Raw genomic sequence first — 22,758 nt, 5'->3', positions numbered from 1 at the left:
TGTTTTTGTTGAAAAGCTTTTCCTCTCTCATCTAAAATTTCTGTAAAGTGTAAAGTATGTGTTGTTACATTTACTTTAGATGCCCAGTTGCTTATGATTAGCTGACATTTCTTATTTTGTAAGTGAGTGAAAACTTGCCATATATGCGAAATATACACTTTTTTCTTAATTTGAGATTTCTCTTTGGAACCCCTTTTCTTGGAAATATCAACCACAGGTAGCAGGTTATAAGTGCCATTGAACTGTTCCATAAATCTTTGACTTAAATGGTCGTACGTTTTCTCCTCCAAAATTAACACATAGATGTTTTATATAATTTTTCTAGTTGGTTAACACCTGGATCACATCAGCTGTTGGATATATCCAAGCATTCATTGTGTATACTCCATGCTAAAAATTATAAAACATCACATTTTTACAGGTGGCGCTTTGATTTATCTCAGTAAAACACAAACCTTCAGTTAGTCTTTGAAGTTCTGCAACACAGCTTTGTTTTTATTATAAGCCCGGTTCCCCCTGAGACGATGCCATGCAGAGGCACTCAGTTGTTTATTTGTGTGGGAGTTCTTCCCCGACAGTTCGCACACGTAGGGACGGTAACCTCACCCACGGTAATTCGACTGCTTATGCCAAATCTGGAGACCACTTCGCATATTTTTCATGGTTTTGCCCTGGTAGAAAAGTTGGAGAAGAAGAACTTCGTATGTAATTGTATAATCTTCCAGCTCCTATTCTGTTGGCTTCTCATTGTGCTCTTCTTGCAGTTGTCTTTATGTAAAGCAGGAATGGGTTTGGTTTTTGAAAGAGCCACACTCTCTATGCATTATGTAAATAACACATGAAGATGACTTCTCATATTAACTACCAAATTCTATTTTTCTACAGAGAATGGGTTTCAGTTTTTAACAGCTGCAACAGAAAAAAGATACCCAGATGGGCCTTTTCATCTTCTGCTTCCCTTGCCACAGACTGTACTTTCCATACTTTATTTGGAAGCAAAGAAAAGCAGTTGGCTATGTTCTGTAAACTTGCTAAATTAAAGACGATAAATCCTCATATACAAACTGAAAAGACTGCTGAAATGAGTGTGATTCAACACTGGCTTTTCATGCTAGAGTAAGTCGTGTGTATTTGAAAATAGACTGCACATAGATGGCAAACCTACTGGAAAGACAAAATGTATATAGGAACACTTATCTGCATACCTATTTTAAGGCAGCTGAAATAAAATGTTAATGCACTGAGCAGGACATACCACTTTAATAAGAGCAGGATACTCTCTATTTCAGTTCCCAAGGAACTTTTGACAGTTGTCTATCGTAAGCTTTAAAGGCAGTATAAAAGTTGTCTAGACTTTTTTTGTACTACATGAATATACCACAGTTCATTGAAACAGCTCAGGAGACATGGTTCTCTAATTATACCACAGCTTTTTTTCTGGAACTACTTACAGGTCCAGGACCTACTTCTGGACACAATTACTGGCTTCACCCTTAGCTAGGATGAGCTGGAACAGCTCTCTGGACGTTGTATTTCAGTGCCAGGATCTGCCCTGCAGTTTTATACGAGAGGGTTGGTGGAAATGAGAGCAGGTCAAGCTTAGATCGATTGTCGATTCAAAGTGAATTCCTTGTAATCCAAATGAGAAAACAATACCGTTGTTTAGTACAGCTGCACTGCCAGGAGTTTAACATGCCAGTTGAGTACATTCACAGGTGGGCTTATCTACAGTCTGCATAGCATATATACATTCATAAAAGGTGGAGATGCAAGCTTCATGTTTATATGGTGCAGGGAATCCAAGACTCAAGACCTTGTGCTCGCTGAACATCTGTAGTCTCTCATCCTTGATTTGAGGGAGCTCCAAGCAGGTGGAATTCATCAATGTGTAAAAGGAAACTAATCTGAATGGGTGCCATTATTAAAATGCATTTGCAGATGCCAGATTAGCTTTAGAAAAACAGGAAGGCTTTGAGAGGAGTGGGAAAAGCATTGTCCAATGCAGAAGAAAGTGTTGGTTATTCTCCTCCGGCCGCACGTGCGTGGGTGCAAGGCAGGAGTGGCAGCGGGAGGGGGCAGGAGTGGCGGGGCCGCGGGGCAGAGGTGGGCAGCCTGGGGCCAGCTGAAAGCCCAGCAGCCGCGCTGCGCGGGTCTCAGCTGCTGGTCGGTGTTTTCCAAGCTCTTGGGCTCACCCCCGCTCTGTGCAAGCCAAAGTGGACAGACACGCTTCCACTGCTTCTCTGGCAAGGGACTGAAACCGAGCTGGCAAAAGGCCTGAGGCACAGAGGAGAGGGGCTCAGCAAGCTGTGTGCTATCCACGGAGAGAGGCATTTTTTTGAGGAACCATTATTTTACAGTGTTGATTTATTTCCTTCCCTTTTAAATACTGGTTCTGCTTAGGAGACAGGACCGAGGAAGCAAAAAGACACGGGGCTGGAGCCAGACCCTTCCCCGGGCACGCTTTGGGAGCTGGCGGGAGCCGTGCTCTCTTTCAGATAAACCGGCAGCCCCCGCGCCGCTCCCTGCAGCCCGCCAGCGTGTGTCTCATCATCCTGCATACGTCAGCTCTTTGAGGGCAATGTCCTGCCGCTTCAGAGGTGAAAACCGGTATGGTCATCTGTGACTTGCTATATGAAGGCACAGACCATTGCAGCCAGTAATCGTGAAGGTCCAGAATGATCTCCTGCAGCTTCGAACTGGGTTTAATGTCATTTTAATGGAGGAAACTACCTCAGTAAAAAGATAAAGTATACTTGCGAATAGACTGGGGCTGCTGCCTCATGCAGTGAAAGGCTTGGAAATGTGTCGTGCACCACTGGAAAGAGTTCAGTGCTGCTTTTGTCTTTAAGTGAGGAAAGACGTGTGCTAGTTCTGGCTGAAATATCAGCGCTGAAAACTCCATATACTCTGCAAATGCTTTTATAACCTCTTCCTCTTAACCCTAGCCCAAGCACACACACAAACAAACAAGCGCACACTTCAACATGTCCCCTGCTCTCTTGAGAAAAGCTGCTCCTCCGGCTCCTCGGGGAACTTTGATCTCTTTCCCACCGCTCCCTTGACACAGAGCAGCCGCTCCATGGCTCCAGCCACGGGCTCGCTTGGTGACAGCATCGTGTTTCTGGGGATGTGACGAGCAGCTGGAGAGCATCGCTGGATGTGGCCTACTGGGAACCACAGCTTTCGGCTGGTAGAAAGCATTAATCACCGCGGTGGAGATGTACACAGATTATCAGCGTGAAAAATCGTGGGGAATTGAAGTTGTGGGATGGATTTGGGGAAAAAGCCAGTTATGAAAATGGCCTGATTTTTAAGGCATGAGTCACACCATTTATTAAAATAGGCTTTTGTACTTTCTGAAGCCTCCTCAGTTCTATGAAATCAATGTAAAGCTAATATTCCTATCTCTGCTGTGCATCAGCCTCCTTGCAAAAGAAGAAATGAAAAGGCTGCTTGAGCCCTGTGCAGATCCCAGGATTTTATGATGTCAGAATCAGAAGCTGAAAGAAGATTTGCATGGATGTTGCAATTTATGTTTTATGTATCTGGACAGAAACTGTGAAGCAGCCAGGCACAAGAACCACTAAAGCTGCAACATTAAGTGCTCCCACTCAGAGAAATGCCAAAGCAAATAATCTGTTTTTTCTCTTCTTAACAGCAATGTAAATGGGGAATAACCATCTAAAATCCTTGCCGATGACATTTGCAAACTCTGGGGATAGATGAGACAGTAAACAAATAATTGAACTTTATTAATTAAATGGTCGTTACCCAAAGAGAGGTGTATTTTTGTATAACTAATAGTATAACTAGAAAGCAATACATCTAGGAAATGAGAATACAGGCTCCGCTCGTTGGTGTGAAGCAACGCTGTGCAGGGAAAGGAGGCTGTACAGGGCACAAATTGTTCCCAGCTTATGCTTTTCGTGCAGTACGGTTGTATTAACTGTTACTGTGAGCCTGAGATGTACAAAAAGGAGGACAGCAAGTAACAGAAGGGGCATGAGGTTGTAACTGTGAGCACGCAATTCTGATAGCCGGATTATAGGAAGGATAAAGAAAGTCTGAAGAGACCTCAAGGAGGGCCAAAAAAATGAGTATTTAAGGGGTGTTATTTATTCAGCTGATCAAAGATATGTTTGAGAGTTGGTTTCATCATGTCACGGACTTCTTTACAAACATTTCTGACCAAGTCTGATGTAAGTTTCTGATGAAGGTGTGACAAAGTCCAGGGGTTAGCAGCTAAAGTTAAACAAATTCAGCCTTGAGTTAAATCTTTATTGCCTGGCAGGGAAAGTAACTGAAGGCTCGAACAGCTTGCAAGGGGAAGAGTAAAGTGGTCATTACAGGCTGCTTTAAAGTAAGATTAAACTATAGTTTTGTGAGATTAAAAGATAGTTTTTTAATTCTGATTCTGGGAGAAATTTTGTGGCCTGTGTATGTGGGAGATTAGATTGGTGGGTTGTAACTGTACCTCCCAAGTCTGACATCGGTGACTGAATTACTGTTGGTGCCTTTCCCTCCAGGACCACAAATGCTCTTGTGCACTTTTATGATTTTGGAGGTTGCCAGTCACCGTACAGTTTCTTTACTCTCTTTGGTGCAGTTTCCTTCTGTTTCATAAGGTGCACACTGTAACATGAACATGTTGCCACATGAGCGCTGGTGAATTAAGTTGGAATGAAAAACCCATGAAGTCACCCCACCTTGCTCTTTACAAGGTGTACAAGGTGTACAAGGTGTACAAGCCCTCATCGTGTACAAATACAGGTCCTGATCCTCGTCAGCCATGGCCTGACAATGTAAGAAAAACTGAAATGGGTGCCAGTTTGCTTTTCTATGCTGCGTTATGAAGGGCAGTGAACTAATTCAGGAGTAGTTAAGTCAATCCCTATCCGGAGGCAACTTCCACGAGAGGGACAGATACCTGGAGCAGGAGCCTTGTTGGGCACCACGAGTTTATCTGCTGCTGCCTCTGAATCAACACTCCATGTTAGCTCGAGGTAACAGCCTCTAAATTACCTTTAAAGAAATCCCTCCTGAGCAAGTCTGGGCAGTCCTCTCAGCATTCTGCAATCAGCTTAGAAAAGTTTTTCACTCCCACTTTTCTCCGCTGATTGCAGCAAAACACAGACTGTTAAAGCGGCTGAGCTGAGCACCCATGCCTGCGCTGGGACCTCTCCCCTGCATGCAGCAAGCATAACACAACCAACCTTCTGTGTGTGCTCTGCATCCGACATTCGCATAGCGGGGATTTATCAAGGACAGGGGCATGCGTAGCTCATCCTGGCAGCCACTGCACCTGAGGAGAGCTTCAGAGACAGCCTGCACCGGTGTCTGCTTCCCCCTCTTCAGCCTCTTCCTTCTGAGCCATGGTGTGGAAATCCCTTTTTTCCACACCATGCCAGATACACTCACCCTTAGGCAGAGTCCCGGCATGGACATTTCATCCCAAATCACGAATATGTCAGAAAGCTGATGATTATAAAAAAAAAGCCCCATGAGGCACACCAATAATTTTGGTGAGATATTTTATTTGATGATGTATGTACAAGGAGGCTGTTTGAGCTAACTACTCCTGTTTATTTTTTGAGCTTCTCCTTAAATGTACATAAATATTACCTTTTAGTCAAGGAATAGGCAAAAAGTTACATGGTGCTACAAATACGTTATTTGCTCAGACTGAAGATGCACGCTGTTATTCTAATGCTCTCGCATGAAATGTGACCTATCAGTAGAAATGAGGAATTAAATTATGAAAATCAATGAGCGCTCTAGATTCTGTACTAATACTACTTGTCATAAACATTCTGGCTACAAACCCTTTGTTATGTAAATCATATACAAATATTCTACAACATACAGTCATTGGTCTTACCTTTTTCACTTGTATTCATTTATTGTATAGAAATTCACCCTTCCATGGACTCAAATAATTACAGCAGGAATGAATTACTTCAATGTAAGACCTAAGCTTTGCTATTTTAAGTATATAATGTTACAATATTTCAGTCAAAACAAGTATTGTTAGTCTAAAATATGTTCAGTGTCTTGGCATAAAAAGTTTATATTATGTAGTTTCATGGTCAATGATTATTTTAGAATTTCAGAGTGCTTTACAATATCTGCAGCACGAGTGCGTGTTGATCTCTGATTATCATCATTTCTGAAGACTGGCAGAGCACTTCAGTTAATGACACAAACAGAACAGAATAGTTTTACTTAAGAAATGTAGTGCCATAATATTTAACTTGAATCAGAAACCATACTGATATTTCTTATATGGCAAATGGTTGGCAACAGTAATTCTACTTCCAAGTGAGTATTTGTGGTGCCCTCTTTCACTTAACGTTGTGAATCCCAGTAGTGTGCTGCCTAAGTAGAGCTTCTCTTTTTAAGTTTCAGGGAACTCTTTAAGATGTCATGAAAAAGAAAAGGAAGTTTTTTGTATTTGCATCAGGTTATTCTAATAATGTGGTAGGATATTGCTAGATATTGCTACTTTTACTTAATGTGTCAGTGATCTGAAAATGAGACTGGTAGCTGTGAACACCTACGTATTAACTCTGCCTCTGATAGCAAATCCTTTTGTGGGTGTGGGCAAGTCTCCAAATCTCTCCTCCTCTATTTCCATTCTTCAAAAATAGTGATCATTAGTAAGTCTTGTTTAATAGTATTGCATATTGTATGTGTCCAAAATGATGAGCACAGCGTGTGCCTGCAGTTATTAACATGTCAGAACTCAGTAATGAATTGCTTGCAATGCTAAATTTGACTTAGCAAAGCCATTTTGCTCATGGAGGATGCATACAGCTGATTTCAGGAAACAACAGGTTCAGAACCAAAATGAAGCGGAGAAAAGCCAAGTGGCGCTGGCTCTTCTGAAGCTCTTCAGCAGAACCAGGCAATCTAGGTAATGGGGGTCTGTTGTGTAGATGGTACTTGAAGCATTGAAGTTTGGCTGACTGGCATGACCTTTCTGCTTTATTCATGAAAAAAGGTAGAGTTTCAAGACTTTTCTTAGAGTTTTTTCAAAACTCTAAGAAATGTCCTACAGCCTCTGCCACGCTGCAGGCCTCTGGGGCAGACAGTCTGCGTGGCAGCGCGGGCAGAAGCATGTGCAGTTCAGAAAGCTGCTGTGTCCTGATTCTTCTTTGTGTTCCAAAGGCAAAAGTCCATTTGTACAGGCAGCGTCCCCTCACTGACAGTGGTCCAGGCAGGCAAGAGACATGCGTCTTTGCAAGACGGACATATGGTCTGACCCCATATGGCAGTTTCTGTATCCATATGGAGGGCTGTGCCCTGAGGACCGTGGCTAGGACTGGTATCTTCTTTATTGTCTGGATGACTTGACATGCCTGGCATAAATATTCTGTCTGAGACCACCAGCTGCTGGAGGTGACTGGGCTTTTTTCTCTTTGAGGCTATTCCTTCAGCTCACAAGCATCAAATAACATTGAAATTTCATGTTTAAATACAGCCTTTTTTGCGAGGCGACCATATATGTGGTGTACTTCCATGGGGCTCATGGAGAGCAATCTGAGACACATGGAGGCGTTAAGAAGGGATGAGAGCAAGAAAGAGTGTGTTGGGGATGAGGACGAAGGGAGAGGGGGCCAGCAGGGCTCCAGGCTCTGGATCTGGTGTTGCACCTTGGGCTCTGCTGCTTTTGGACCCCATGTGCTGGGCAGAGCTAAGAGCAAAGCAAAAGTTCAGTGTCTGTGGTAGGAGGTTGAGGCCAAATGAAGCACAAGACTTGGCTGATGTCTTGAGTGCATATCTATGTTGTTGTTTACACTTTACATATAAATATGTATAACTCACCAGTTGTTATGATTCAATATTGGAAGAAATGCAATTTATAAACTACGTAAATCCAGAATCTAGATCCTTCATGGAAAAGGTCAACTGTGGGAAATCTTTTCTGTGGAACATGATCACAGGAGCTAGGTGAAGAGGGAGAAAACGGAGCCAAAACATCCACTGCAGCTATTTAAGACGCTGCAGTACAAATGCAGGGAGTACTCCAGAGGGCTTTTCTGCGATCAAGCCCTGAAGGAGTCAGAGCACTTTCGGGACTCGTCCAACGGCTGCATTTTTCATCGCTATTAAGATGCAGTATCAGTGGCAGTGAACACGCAGAGGTTACGGTGATGCTGCAGTCTGCGGGGAGGCTCGGTGCTCTTGCTCTGACATCAGCAACCTGGGATTTGCTCTCAGTGTCAAAACAGGTTGTAATTAAGACTTCTGTTCATTATGTAAGAAATGATTTTTGGCCGGGTGCCTGTTCCCAAACCTTGCGTATCCGCGCGAAAGGGGAGGAAGTGGCCTGCAGGAAGCGTCTGGGACACGGTGTCTGTGGTGAACAAGACAGAGGAAACACACAGGTCTTGATTCGCTGCTGCCCTGTAGCTCCGAGGCAGGCAATCAGACAGAGCTCCCAGGGGCTGCCCTAGACGGGTGAATGTACAAAAAGAACTTGATGTGAGGAACTAAGTCTGGTCTGTAGTGACCGGCAGCACCACACAGCATGCAGAGGGAGCATGCGTGGAGATGGACCGTTATGCAACCTGTCACGGAAAGATGAAATACTTCCATTTCCACTTGACGATAAAGAGTGCTTGTCATTAATCAAGGTACTGTAAAAAATTCCTCTCAGCAGCGACCACTAAAGGCCCTACTTTGTTATTGACACTATAAAAGCGTGTATATTGAAGCTACCCACGTGAAGCTGACCACCTTCCTCCTTTTTCTGAGTCTGCAGAGGGGACAGTGCCGGGTGTTGCTTCCTTACGCAGTGTGCAGTGCACACATTGCAAATACGTATACTCTGATTTCAGTCCTACCAGGCATAGACTTTCTATCCATTTCTTTTTCCAGTGTCCAACAAGCACCATTTTATGGACAGCAACTTGCTCTACCAGTGCAGAATGAATTTCCGCCGCCGGCGGCGATTAATGGAGCTCCTCACTGAGAAATCTCGCTTGATGCCAGAAAGCCATGACAGCCCGTTTTGCCTGCGCAAGCAGAACCATGACAACAGAAAACACACCAGTTTTCTCTCAGGTGACTCACCAACTATACTGCTGTCTGTAGGGCGACTCCATGGGATGTTAAACAGCCCTTTTTGGCCAAGGGCTTTTGGTGTTTATCTGAAAAAAATAGGGCAGGGTATCATGTATCCCTGTTCATGGGATTGTCCATTCACTTGATTTACCAAATCTTTAGCTCCCTGGGGTGGTTTTGCACCTGTGTCAATAGCATGTCAGATGCTGATCAAAAATCAGTGTCCATGAACAAATAGAACTTGTTAAAATCCCTCCAAGCCAGAAGTAATTGGTTATATATTCTATGTGGAGTTTTCGAGAAGAGTAAAAGTGAGGGGAAAGGGTCCTGCAGCATTTGCTGTACAGCAAGATCTAGCAAGAACTGAAAGAATAAATGGGAAGTAGAAGGAAAAATGGAAGAAATTATTTCCCTATATTGAAATGCCCCCTAGAAGACACTGCAATGGGAGCGGTTCACCCATTGTGTTAGCTACAGTATACATGAGTATATCATACTCATGCAGTGACTCTTCTAACTGTGTAAAACACATTAACCCCTTCCCAGTGTTGTCAGCGAAAGCATGGCTTTTTGCTATTGTTTTAAAGAAACCAGGGAAATGGGTTTAATAATTGATACCGGTTCCCTTTCTCTCTGTATTTTCTCTCTGTAGTGAGTCCCACGAAGGAGATAAAGATCGTGTCGGCAGTACGGAGGAGCAGCATGAGTAGCTGTGGCAGCAGCGGGTACTTCAGCAGTAGCCCAACGCTCAGCAGCAGTCCCCCCGTGCTCTGCAACCCCAAATCTGGTGAGCACCAGCATTGCTTACGATGCACAGGAGACAGGGCGCAGACATCTGTTGGGGGAGAAGGTGACGTGAAGAATGCCTAGCATCGTGTCCAAGTTTATCTTTTCAAGGAGAGATTAAAAGTTGACAGCGTCACAGGTTTTATAGGCCAGAGGGGACTATTATCATCCCCTAGCCTGAAGTCCTGCTGAACACACGCCAGACGTCTGCCTCCAATAATCTCTGCATCAAGCCCATAATTGTGGTTCGAGCTGCAGTTTATCTCTTAGGAGGACATGCAGTCAGAGACCCAGATTTGCCTCTTCATTGCCAAGCTCTGAACCGATTCAAATCTCCTCCTAGAGACATTCCTTTGGTGCAAGTCAGAGGAGAGTTTAACTATCTGGTGGCCACTCGAGTTGCTATGAAATAACATAACTCAGAAAACAGCAGCCTCTAAAAAAAGAGGCAGCATTGTTTCAGCCTGTCAGGGATCATTTCAACATTTTCATTTGTTTAGGTCTTACGCCGGTCTGTTTAGGAAGGTAAAAGTAGTGTTGAAACTTATTTTCCTTTTGAAAGGATTTCCTATCCCACGCCGGAAGGTTAAACACACCCATTCTTCCACAGTTCACTTAAACTTGTTTCTTACTGTACGTCTGGGAAGGGGAAAAGAGACCAGGATAGATGTTTCAACCTCTGTGTTTTCCTTAGAAACAATGCTGAATTTCAAAGCAGGGTCCCTGCTGCCGTTTGTGCTCCTTATTATTTCAAATGTACCAGGTCTCTGCCAACAGTGTGGGGAGCGTTGTGCAACAGGGGAAGGTTTGAGTGGATATGTGTAAGCTTTGCTTTCAAAGGCATGCTGGCGTTGGAAATGATTACTAGAGAGTGCCTCAAGCACTGTATGAATCCTGTTCAAAACATTGACAGTTTACTCTGGAGATGAGTGAGGTGAAGTGCATTTCGTTCCTGCTGTGCAGACTGGCCATCAGAAAGAAAGTCATAGTTATGGGGACATTTTCTTTCTTTCTCCTTTTAGCACATTTCCTTCCCTCTCCTTAGGCTCTGCGGGGAATTCAGTATGAGGTGAAGGACTCGGTGTGACTGCAGAAGCCATAACCCCCTACAGCAGACCTGCTGTCCAGCTTGGGGGAATGCTCGCAGTGCTGGTGGGCATTGCATCCTTGGACTGCGCTGCTGTTGGGCGTTCGGCACCACCGTCCGATGTGCTTACCCCTATATGCAATGTGTTTGCCCCGATATGAAGAGTGCCACATTATCATGTTTTGGCAGAATATCTCTCAGGTGTACTTCCCAGAAACGCTCTGATAGGTTTTGTACGGTGAGCTCTTTGGATCCAGTACATTATTAATTACATCCTGGAAAATCTTCTGGGACAGATAAAGTAGCATTCATGCACTGTCCATAAATATGTGCGTTATCTGAAGTATGCCAACTATGCCATTCATTTATGATTCTGATTACATACAAAGTGGCAACCCGTGAGTAGTGAGAACAAGTTTATTTTAATGCAGCTGATTACACAGCACTGGAAGAAAAAGGATAGGCTGATGTTGCCCTTGCATAAATTCTTAATTTAGTCCCTTAGGACTGGTTTTCAAACTCTGAATAGCTTTAACAGGCTCATATTTGAAAGAAGACAGCAACAGACTTATAAACAGACTTATTTTTAAGAATCATACAATTACAGGCAATGTAGGGTAATTTCTCCTGTAGCGCAAGTACAGATCCACACGTCATCTCACAGAGGTTAACATAAGGCTTTCAGATGTAAATGTTATGGAGGAATTCTTAATCCTCTTCTGGACTATAAAGTGATTTTTTTTCACAAATAGTTTCCTGCTATCCAGAACCAGAGCATGTCGCTGAACTGCGTGCTAATAAACACAAGGCAGAGGCGTATTGTCAGATGAGTTCTCTTGCAGGCAAACACCTAAAAAAACCCCAGGTCATGACTTGACCAGTCATGTAGAAAAACAATCATCAAATAAAAAAATATTTCTGGAGGTATAATGAAGGGAGGCACGCAAGGGAGTCCTGCGTGGATGATTACCTGATTCTGACTCATCGAATGAGCATAATCATTCAGGTTTTTTACGTTGACCAGGCATGCTCTGCAACGTGTAATGCTGGCTAAATGACAGTTTGTCAAAATCCATGGGAAAGAAAAAAAAACATAGGTTTGTATGCTAGAATTCTCCCTACTCCCATGAATGTCATTAAGAAACTCATGAACATCTTCAAATAACATCTGTGGGAAATTTTATCATCCACCTGTGACTGAAAAGGCAGACATCATCAGAATTATTTATCACTAAAAGAAAAGCAGCCGTAATTTTAGAGGTGAAGCAGGCAATATGGTGAACAACATATATCTTCCCATTGTCCTCCATTTTGTGAAGCATTTATAGACAGATGAAAACTGGTATGCAGAATGGTATCGATTTGGTTTGGCAGAACTTTACATTTACTTTGTTCAGGGGAAAATTACCCCATTACATAGCAAGGCAGTGAGGAATCGCAGAAACTCACTGGTATTTTCTTTCATGTAAAATCCCAGCCAGCTATAGATTACATAGGCTGTCCCTGGATAAGATGGGGTTACATGTCTGTGCCTACAATTGCAGGAATCTCTTTGTTCGGATAATTCCTGACTCAAGCAGAATTTTCTTATTACTTAATTCTGTGATTCAAACCCATCTCAGATGAAATAGCAGAGAGCACCCAACACGCACAGAGCGAGCCGGGAAGAAAAGCTGCTCCAGGCCAGGAAGATCGGTCACTCGTTTCAACACTGGACACAGGAACAGCCACCTCTGATGTTTGTGATAGTGTTTAGTGGATCTTGATTGCAGACAACAAAGTCTGTTGGCTAAATGCCCTGATTTTCCAAAGATTTCATCGTTTGTACTCACAGTTATTCTGCTGTATTTTCCTTGTCTCTTTTACTGGTTTCAAGCAAGTCTGCAAGAACTGAAAGAGCGTATGGGAAGTGGGACCAAAACGATGTTGTATCCCAACACTGTATCTTATTTATTAGGAAAAACTCTAGAGGAATGCTTATATTGAATATTCATTTATGTACCTCCACAGTATTAAAGAGACCTGTGACTGCTGATGAGCTCTTGATGCCTGGAGCCCCATATGTAAGAAAAACTTTTACGGTATGTCTCAAGTATTTTTCTTTATTTTCTGCATGTTGTATGCATAAGGTAATCCAAACAGACATTTTCTGATGGGATGATTAGAGCTTATTTGCATTTGCTAAGGTTTGTACTTTAAAATCCCAAACTCCGTTATCAGTACTTCCACACATTTCAGGTCTGATTCTGCATTTGTTTATCCTGTCTTTATGCCAATGTAGTACTGCTGACTTAAATGGAGTGTAAAATTACATAAAGCCAATAATATTTGTATTATACAAACTCATCTAGACTTTGTGCTCCTGGTAATACTTGCAGTGCAGGAGTGGATTACCTACCTAAATTGAAGTCTTCTCCTTAAGTCTTTCTGGACTATGATGGACAGAAATTTTGATTCATATTCACTATTAGAGAAAGCCTTTCTGCAAAGACATTTTTGAACCCAGTCATTGGAAGCATTGCTTTTTACAGCCTTCTAGTTCAACAAAAAAAGTTTGTTAAAAGCAAGAGGAATCATTTGGATAGAGCCTTTCCCATGAGTGATATAGCAGCCTGTACACAATGTCCTTTACTATGTCTTGGAAGTATAGACATGTTGAAATTATGTCTTGAACCATTTAGGTGTTACCCCCTTGAATTTCACCAAGCTGCCCAAAGGTGATCACGTCCTTTTCTCTTTCCAGATTGTCGGCGACGCAGTGGGCTGGGGCTTTGTGGTGCGGGGGAGCAAGCCCTGCCACATCCAGGCTGTGGACCCCAGTGGGCCGGCAGCCGCGGCTGGGATGAAGGTGCGTCTTCAAAACGGGATGATTTACCAGGGGTATTTGTGCTGCTCAGTGAAGGTCTTGGGCTGCCTGTACTTGGGGAGGGAGAGGTGCTTTTGTTTCCAGGGTTGAGAATCATTGTCTCAGTTTCAGGCATTTGTACACAGTGAGTTCTGCTGTCTTTCGCCCCTTTTTTCCTTCTGTCTTTGAGATTCTTCAAGTCCCTTTTTCACATGAAACTCATTTATCCTCATTTATCAAGTTGCTTTCTTGATCTTTTCCCTTTTTTGGGTATTTTTTTTGGTTGGTTGGTTGGTTGGTTGGCTAGTTTTGGTGATGATTGGGTTTTTTTTGTGGGTTTTGGGGGAGGTGTTGTTATCTTCACCTTTTTCCAACTGCACAATTTTAGCCTCCCTCCTCTTGACTTCGCAATTTATGTGGTTGTTGGTATGCAGCTTCTGGACTTTGCCTATAGTCATAGTCATAGAATTGTTTAGGTTGGAAAAGACCTTTAAGATCGTTGAGTCCAACCATTAACCTAACACTGCCAAGTCTGCCAAAGAGGACTTGGAAGGACAAGAGGAAGAGGCAAAGTCAGACATACCTATTCGAAGTGAAGCTAGCATGACCTGTTGTTCACTGTAAAGCAGTTAAGACATTTTGGAAAGAGGAATGTATGATACTTTCATATTTCGTAAAGAATTTAAATACTTTCATACAAGATTTAAGAATAAATAAATACAAATTCCATGTGAAGGGTTTTGTACTGCTAATGCAGAGCCCATTGACTTACCTGCAGGTTTGGATCACTTTCTGCCTGTATCTGTGAATTACTCACTCTCTCGTACGTGGGAAAAGAAAGCAAAGCATTATGCCAAGTATAGATAAAAGCAAGAAACGGAAACTTAACTGCTACATCTACTCCAGTGTCCAGGCTGAGCCAGACACAAAGATTAACTGCTCAGCTGATGTCATGTTTTATTGTGTGGTAACAACACAGAGGAGGGTTTCAGATGTATTCCACATGCAGCCCAGTTTGCTGTGAATTTTGTCCTGCCTTCTAATTTATTTCCCGTTCCCATCACACTCACCCCAGCTGTCTCTCACACATATTTTCACACCCACCAAGCTGGAGGCAACGTGCGCTGCCACGACTCGAGAGGTGAGCATCCTGCCCATCGCACGGTGCCAGGCCTGCCATGGCACCCTCCTTAGCAAATGCGCTACAGGAGTTTCCTCTCTCTGGCTTCTGTTTTTTTTTTCCATGAAACTTGTAAGAGTGTACTGTCTTTGAAACATTTACTTATTTCTGAGTACAGGCAGGCAAACCCCTGGGAAGGAGAATGGCAGCTGCGAAACCTGTTGGTGCAGGCAGCACCCTGACACATCCTGCTGGCAAATGGCTTGATTCCTGAGGGAGCTGGAATTTTTTATATGTTTTATACAATACATAAATTTAATATACAGTTACAATTTTCTTATGAAGAGTATAATTTTTGAAAAGTAATCCTGCCTAAAATTTAAAGTACTTAAATGTAAAAAATAATGAATTTATTCATGTGTATGTTCTAGATGCTGAACTTGGGAGTTTAGTACTTTACAGCATCTTTTATTCTCTGAATATAGCAGCTAGCCATAAAGTAGGTCTATTCTGAAACCTGACTTGTAAAAATAACACTGTGGAGTCATATGTATAATCCCAGAGATTTCACTTCTGAACACAGCAGCTTAGGGCTGAATATAGTGGGCCTTTGGTTTGTTTTTACTTTTGGCTTCATGCTAACAGCCCTGCAACTACACACTAGGACATTTCAGTTAAGCTGGGTTCTTCCATATTTCACCTTTGAAACTGGTTTTATGTACCAAATTATGTCCTCGTGTCTTCCATTCATGCTCTCTATGCACTTACGTACTCTGATGGGCTTACAGAGGTTTACCTGAACCATTCAAGACATAAGAATGTAAAATAGTCCACTGTCCTGAGGGGAGCAAGCAGTATTTTAGACAATAAAACTGGATATATTGCACTGAAATTGCACAAAGGACAGATCTGTTTATTTGCAAAGGTGCTATCTTTGTATAAAATTGCTTTTCAGAGCAGAATTGCACATAAAACATTATGGCCATATATTAGTGAAGTCCCTGTTTAGACATCAAAATTGGCACTCCATTTTCAGAAACACTGAATACCTTTAGCCTCTGGTGAAGAAATGCCAGTTTTCTTTGAAAATAAGGGGTTTTGTTGAGGTGTTCCCATGGCAATAGGTATGTAAATTATAGTGCAGTATTTGAAATTTTAAAAAATCTATGTCACTTAATCCATCTGTTTACAGAACTCCTCAATCTGGCAAATTTAAAGGACTCGTATGGCAGGCTTTAGATGACAGCTCCTTGAAAATAAACCTTCCCCTGTGTGGAAGCTGCAGGAGCGGCACTTCGAAAATAGACTATTGGGCACAGTAACTTCTGGTGGGCTGGTGCAAGAGGCTTTTGTCTGCCAGTGTTGCTCTGAGCACTACACCAAAGAAGTGCTAACAAGGAAAGTTGGCTATGATGAAAAGGGCAAGAATTTGAAGAAGAGCCAAGACTTGGCGTTGCAGTTTGTAGAAAAGTTCTTGGCAGTAGCAGCAGGGTTTTTCCTCCTAAGGAGATGTATCCAGTGTAATCGTTTTTGGAAGTGTCTTTATTTGTAAAGCTTGTGATTTTGCATTTATCTCTCTCGGAGAGCACTATATTCCTGTCTTTGCATTACACTGGACAAATTATTGAGAGAGGACTGCTGCCTACAATCTCATTGTAGGACCTCACTTTGTGCACTTAAAACTCTACCGTGTATTATATAAAGCAGTAAACATTACAAGCTCAATGTACCTGAAGGACTTTGTGGTGTCTTGCTTTCAGTCTGACCTTGGCTGGGTTCCTGGCCTGCTCCAAAGCGCTGTGAATTGGGAGTCTTGGTAGAAATCTCAATGAGCTTGGGACGGAGCTCTGACCACACACAGTGGCTGCGTGGTGGGCACGGCTCTGGGTGCTCGGATGCATGGGTCTCCGTTGCCCACGTGCACAGGGCCAATGGCATCCTGGCTTGTATCAGGAATAGTGTGGCCAGCAGGACCAGGGAGGTGATAGTGCCCCTGTCCTCAGCACTGGTGAGGCCGCACCTCGAATCCTGTGTTCAGTGTTGGGCCCCTCACTACAAGAAGGACATCAAGGTGCTGGAGTGTGTCCAGAGAAGGGCAACGAAGCTGGGGAAGGGTCTGGAGCACAAGTCTTATGGGGAGCGGCTGAGGGAGCTGGGGTTGTTTAGCCTGGAGAAGAGGAGGCTGAGGGGAGACCTTATCGCTCTCTACAACTGCCTGAAAGGAGGTTGTAGTGAGGTGGGGGTCGGTCTCTTCTCCCAAGTAACAAGTGATAGGATGAGAGGAAGCGGCCTCAAGTTGCACCAGGGAGGTTTAGGTTGGATATTAGGAAAAACTTCTTCACCGAAAGGGTGGTCAGGCACTGGAACGGGCTGCCCAGGGAAGTGGTTGAGTCCCCATCCCTGGAGGTATTTTTAAAAGACATGTAGATGTGGTGCTTGGGGACATGGTTTAGTGGTGGACTTGGCAGTGCTAGGTTAATGGTTGGCCTTGATGATCTTAAGGGTCTTTTCCAACCTTCTATGATTCTATGATTCTACCTCTGCATGGCAGCACTTGCCATCTCATTATATGTGACATCCTCTTCTGGGGGATTTTTCAGACAATTTAATTCTGAGAAGATCCCTACTAGCATGGTCTGCCAAAGGGGTCTGAGAGCGTGTAATGCTTTTGGCTTCAATTCTTGATACCTCTTCTGGGCCTGGTACATAGGATTATCATTTACAATCCGAGGTTTCAAGTATGAAGCTGAGCAAATAATTTCATAAATATCTTGTCAATTAGCTTTATTAAAGTATTTTTAGACCTGGTTTGTTGAAATGCAGTTGCCTGTGACAGCATTGTGAAGAGCGTGGTTGCTGTAAGCACATTAACAAGTGGGAGCTGGAGGCGACGCGGGGCTATGAAAGGAGTCAGTGTTGCAATGCGTACTTGTAAGTTATTTGCAGCTCTGTTTTGCTGTCTGCTGTCGTCAGCAGTGGAAGACAGGAACAGCAGGATTTTGAAGTTTGCAGGTTGCTTTAATATTCAGTATTGACTGGCTGCAAAATTCAGGTCTCTGCAGATGACACTGCTAAATATTGCCAGTTGTTAGGAAAACTCTTTCCCCCCCTTTTTTTCAGTGATTTATTCTGTAAGTTAATTTCTGTTTTTAAGGTACAAGTATTCTTTGAAAAGTTACACAACTTGACTTCAAACTAGTGACTTAAATTATACATCACGCGGTCTTATTAATATGACATCACTGCAGCAGAGTGAGACAAAAGGAGCAGACCTAGCTTAGTGTGAGGCTTGTGAAAGAGACAAATTAATCGCTCATTTTGCTGATTATCTGTTCTTCCTTTTGGCTGGAGAAATCAGTGCCCAGCTCTAACCCTTGCAGAATGCTAAAGAGTATCTGTCTTCTTAAACTGATTATGAGGAAATTAGTATTTATAGCTGTTACACCTAAGGTCTTTGTATCGTACAAATTGCCAGTGGCCACTCAAGCTTTTCTACCCTATTCTAGTTCTTCTTCATTTCAGTTAGTAGCAGGGAGTTTGGGGGACCGCGTATGGTCACTGGTACCAACCACTTCTGTTTTGAGCACTGCTTGGGGATTACAGTACACGGCCAGGATCACTTCATCGAGGTTCTGCTCTCCTTCTGATCTTTAAAAGCTGGTGCAGGGAGGAGGTCAGCCTCATAAATTTTCTGCCTGTGCCATCGTCTTCTGCATTCACAAATGATTATTTCAGGTCCGTGTTCTCAAATGATTTCACTAGCAGAATAAGAGCCAAATCTCAAGTGTAACTGAGCAGCCACTGTTTTGTGCAGATTGCTGCCAGGTCCATCGAGGTCATCAAGCCCAGTCTCCCTGCAATCAAAGGAACATTGGTACTGTATCTGATTAGTCCACAGAGTCCAAATACTGCCACAGTCACAAAATATTACAGACTTGTAACATAAAGGACCAAAAGCTATGCATTATAAGGTGTAAAGTGAGGAGAAAACTGACCCAAAAGCATGTGATACCAGAGGAATTGCCAATGCCTTTGATTCCTGCAACAGGAAGAAATTTGAACTGTGAAATTCTCGGGAGGTTGAACGTACCCCATGCTGCAGAGAAACGCAAAACCCACTCTGTGGTCGTTGCCAGTCTGACCTCAAAACTGGTGATTGCTTAACTGTTTGACAAGCAAAATAAACCAATCTAAAAATCTTAAAAAAAATTATTCCCCCAAGAAAAAATATCCCATTTATGGCTGTGGCCAATCTCCAGTGTTTTACAGGATAGTGGGAAAAGAAGAGAAACTTGGACATTGTGAGTAAGAAACTTATTAACTGCTAAAAGCAGCCTAGTGAGAGCTTAAAGACTGGGATTTATGTTGCATAAATAAGGCACAACGAACATGCCTCCACTTAAGCCTCTCCATGAAGCTTAGGAAGGGGAAGATCCCTCAGTGTTTGGTGCTGGGACTCTAACCCTTTAATGCACTGGGGAGATGCTTCAGTGCTAATTGAAGGTATCTGGAGGGTACTTTCACTATCTCATGTGACTGAGCTTTAAATGAGAAGATGGAGTAGGTTTGGATAAATATTTATACTGTGCACTAGCATATGGTGTTGTTGAAGCAGATGCAATTCAGTCTTAGAATTCTTATCTTATACCAACATGTTACTGATTGTAGAAAAGCATAAATTACACAAGTTGCCATCTGTTTTCAATTACAGCATGAAAACACTGAGGCAGGTTGGTATTTTCCTTTAGCTGTGTTATCAGCTCGCTGCTGAATTTGATAATTACGTTAGAATGAATTCAGAATGAGTGTTTTTGGTAATGTGAACACTCAAAAAAAGTTGCTGACAAAGTGCTTTCATAGCTTGTCCATAAATAGAGAAGCAGCAGAGCTAAATGCGCATAGCACTGTGTGCGATGAATGCCGCTACTGTAGGGCTTGAGTATAGATGTATATATAAGTTTCAAACATGTCTCCGTAAGTGAGTGCCTCATTTTCTGATAGTATTTAATTATAAACTGTAACATAAAGGTCCATTCTCCCCCATAGAAATGTGGAAGCTGTTTTCAAGCACCTATGGCATTAAAGGAATCTAATTTTAATAAATCAGATTTGATATTTTACCATAAAATCAACTCTGGTTTTGCAAAACCAAAGAAAATTCAAACAAGTTGTAGCTCTGTCTTTCACTTTATGCAGCTGTAACCAGAACCTCAGATTTTATGAGCTGCTACCCATCACAGAGATTGGAGAGAGTGAGCTGAGAAGGGTAGCCGTTAGCCTTGAACATCTCGTAAGTCATGCTCAAGAAGAGTGGTTGTCACATTAGGACGTGCTAAGAGCATAGTAAGAACATAATGGTCAACAGTGTGGATGCTATTTTTTTCATTTGATCTTTAGTAGTAGAAATCTCTCTAAAAGACTAAAGAAAAAATTAGTAAGGCAGCTGTGTTAGTCAGTAGCATGATGATTCAATAGAAGTTGGAAGAGATGAAATATTTGTGAATGTGAAAATACTTAATTCTGCCATTGACATGAAAAATGGATTAGTGGTTAGTTGTCCTTGACAACTGTTTAACAGCATGTATAGCAGTTACCGTATTTTCTTGATCAATTCATGAATCTGTGCCTGGGTGTTCCTACTCTGTACCTGCCTCCTCTTTTTGGTCTGTGGTCATCATTTGCTCAAGGAGTTTGCTGGTGAGCTGTGGTGATGCCTCTGTAACTGTCCCAAAGTTTCCATTTCCAGTGGGTGTGTTTAATTAACCTCAATGAGTAGTTCCCATTTTTTTTAAAGTGAGTCCTGTTACCACTTTTCAATAGGTTGGACCTACCCTAAAACCCTGGTAGTCTAACTATACTGGGATTATTGCCATCAAAATTATGACAGTAACATAGTTCTGTGAGTACTGGGCAGCAGGCTCCATCACACCCATCTCCTCTTGTCTGAGAGTTTTGTGAATTCAGCTCTCTCACCAACTAGGGACTTTTCTTACTGAGGGAAAACATGATTTTGGGAGCTGCATTGTGTGTCACTGCCAAAACTTTGTCTGGTTGCCAAAAGGAGACAAGGTTTGGCAAATCGCTCCTTTGCTTTCATTACAGAATACTGCTAGTGCAACAACAGAGTCCTTATGGCCTTGATCATCCTTTGCATTAGCACAGTGTCTCTAGGTTGATGGAAATCATGAAATGTTTTCTCAGCAGTCCCCCTTTCCCTTTGTCATTGGGAATCCCAGTGCAGCACTGGATGAGCTGCAAATCTCTTCTGCCCCTTTGGTGCACCAGCTACTCAGTCTGCTTTATTCCTCTTCCGTGGTGGAAGCCCTATCATTGTTGGACCTCTCTGAGTGACAGGAGACTATCTTAGAGACACTGTACCACTGGCCTGCTGGTGGAACCTGCCCCATGGTGGCCACATGGAAGACAATTTGGATTTGGATTCTCTTCTTTACCCTGTCACAGACTGTGCAACTATGCTGACTGTTTTCATACCAGAATATGTAGATATTCTTGTAAAGTACTGTGGGATTAAACAGATGGAAAATGCCAACAAATCTGACATAATAAAAAATTTTGATGAGCAGATCCATTTTCATACCAGTACAAATTAATAAAACTCCAGGTTTGCTAAAGTTTCCTTGTGTTTCCTGGGGCTGTGGTTCACAGTGTATGGTTTCGGTTTCCCAGTCTCAGAGCAACACATAGATTCAAATTTACAGGCTGGACCTACCGACTCCTGTGCAGCAATGTTATGTTGGCACAGGCTCCGCTGAGATTCAAAATTCAGTCTGTACAACTGTTCTCTTGCTAAGCCGCCCTCCTCCTCCTGACGAGGAATTTGTGTTTGCATCAACTCCAGATACTTTCTTTGCGACATACCACCCTGACATCCCTGCCCAGGCTGTAACTGTTGGGGGTGAGTAGAGGCTTTCTATTTCCAATGCCACTGTATTCCAGTCTCTGCTAGTCTTTACCAAAATTCTCCTCTGTTTTGCTCTGTTTTCTGCTAACAAGCCATTAGACTCTAAGTATGACATTCTGGCTCTTTTAAAGCCATGATAAAGCTCTCTTGGTCTTCAGACATGTCAAAATTTCATCCTACATTCCTACTTTTTTTGGTGGATCTCCATTTCTCTGCTTGTTTCCTTGGTTTGCCTTGCTTCTTTCCCCACAGAACTGTTTAAGGATCAGTTTGTTTTGAAGGCATCTCTTCCGAGGCCCCAGTACTTCTGTTGAAGTTGTTTTGGATGGTTAAGTGAACTCCACCCTTGTGCAGATGTCTCTGAGTGCACACTCACCACCGAGGAGACAGGTTGCAGGACTGCACTCTCTTCGATGGACCGTGGGCTTCTGTTCTTCTGAGTCAGTGGACATAAAATCACCTAAAAAAATCAGCCAGCTTTATATTGGACTAGAGACTAGGTGTTTGCTGTAGCTATCAGGGACTGTTACATGACAAAGAAATCAAAACTCTGCGTGTGAAAAGTCACCCCCCTGAAGGATAGAAAATATGGGAAAGACCCATTCCCATGCAGATGGGCAGCGCAGTGCTCAAACGTCACTCCAGCAGGATGTAAGCCGCAAACTACACACACAAAATACAACAGAGAAAACATCTTTTTATGATTTTCAGTCCTGTTTTTGAACAACAGGACCCATGTTAGTCACTATGGAAAAAGGAATTAAGGCAGTGGGAATTCCTACGTAAAATATAAAAGGAGTAGGCTTAGCTTTTTGAGCATAAATTTCACCTTTAATAGTGAACTTCCTTTTTTTCCCCCCTAAACGTATAGGACACAGGTTTAGCAAGGTTTTACTTGCTTATCCCAAACCTGAATTTTGGCCTGCAGAACA

General features: G+C 42.8%; 1 protein-coding gene across 2 annotated transcripts in view; it reads left to right on the top strand.

The window, feature by feature from the left end:
• Nucleotides 1-22,758, top strand: part of DEPTOR (DEP domain containing MTOR interacting protein) — a 75,822-nt gene that overhangs the window by 40,397 nt on the left and 12,667 nt on the right. For both annotated transcript variants that reach the window (XM_082307234.1, XM_082307235.1), the window contains exons 5-8: nt 8,881-9,066; nt 9,719-9,853; nt 12,950-13,020; nt 13,683-13,787. In XM_082307234.1, coding sequence (XP_082163360.1) covers nt 8,881-9,066; nt 9,719-9,853; nt 12,950-13,020; nt 13,683-13,787 — 497 coding nt within the window. The remainder of the gene's footprint in view (nt 1-8,880; nt 9,067-9,718; nt 9,854-12,949; nt 13,021-13,682; nt 13,788-22,758) is intronic.

Source organism: Platalea leucorodia, assembly GCF_965183815.1.
Source record: "Platalea leucorodia genome assembly, chromosome: 1".
Lineage (NCBI taxonomy): Eukaryota > Metazoa > Chordata > Aves > Pelecaniformes > Threskiornithidae > Platalea > Platalea leucorodia.
This window is presented reverse-complemented; position numbering and strand designations above follow the sequence as displayed.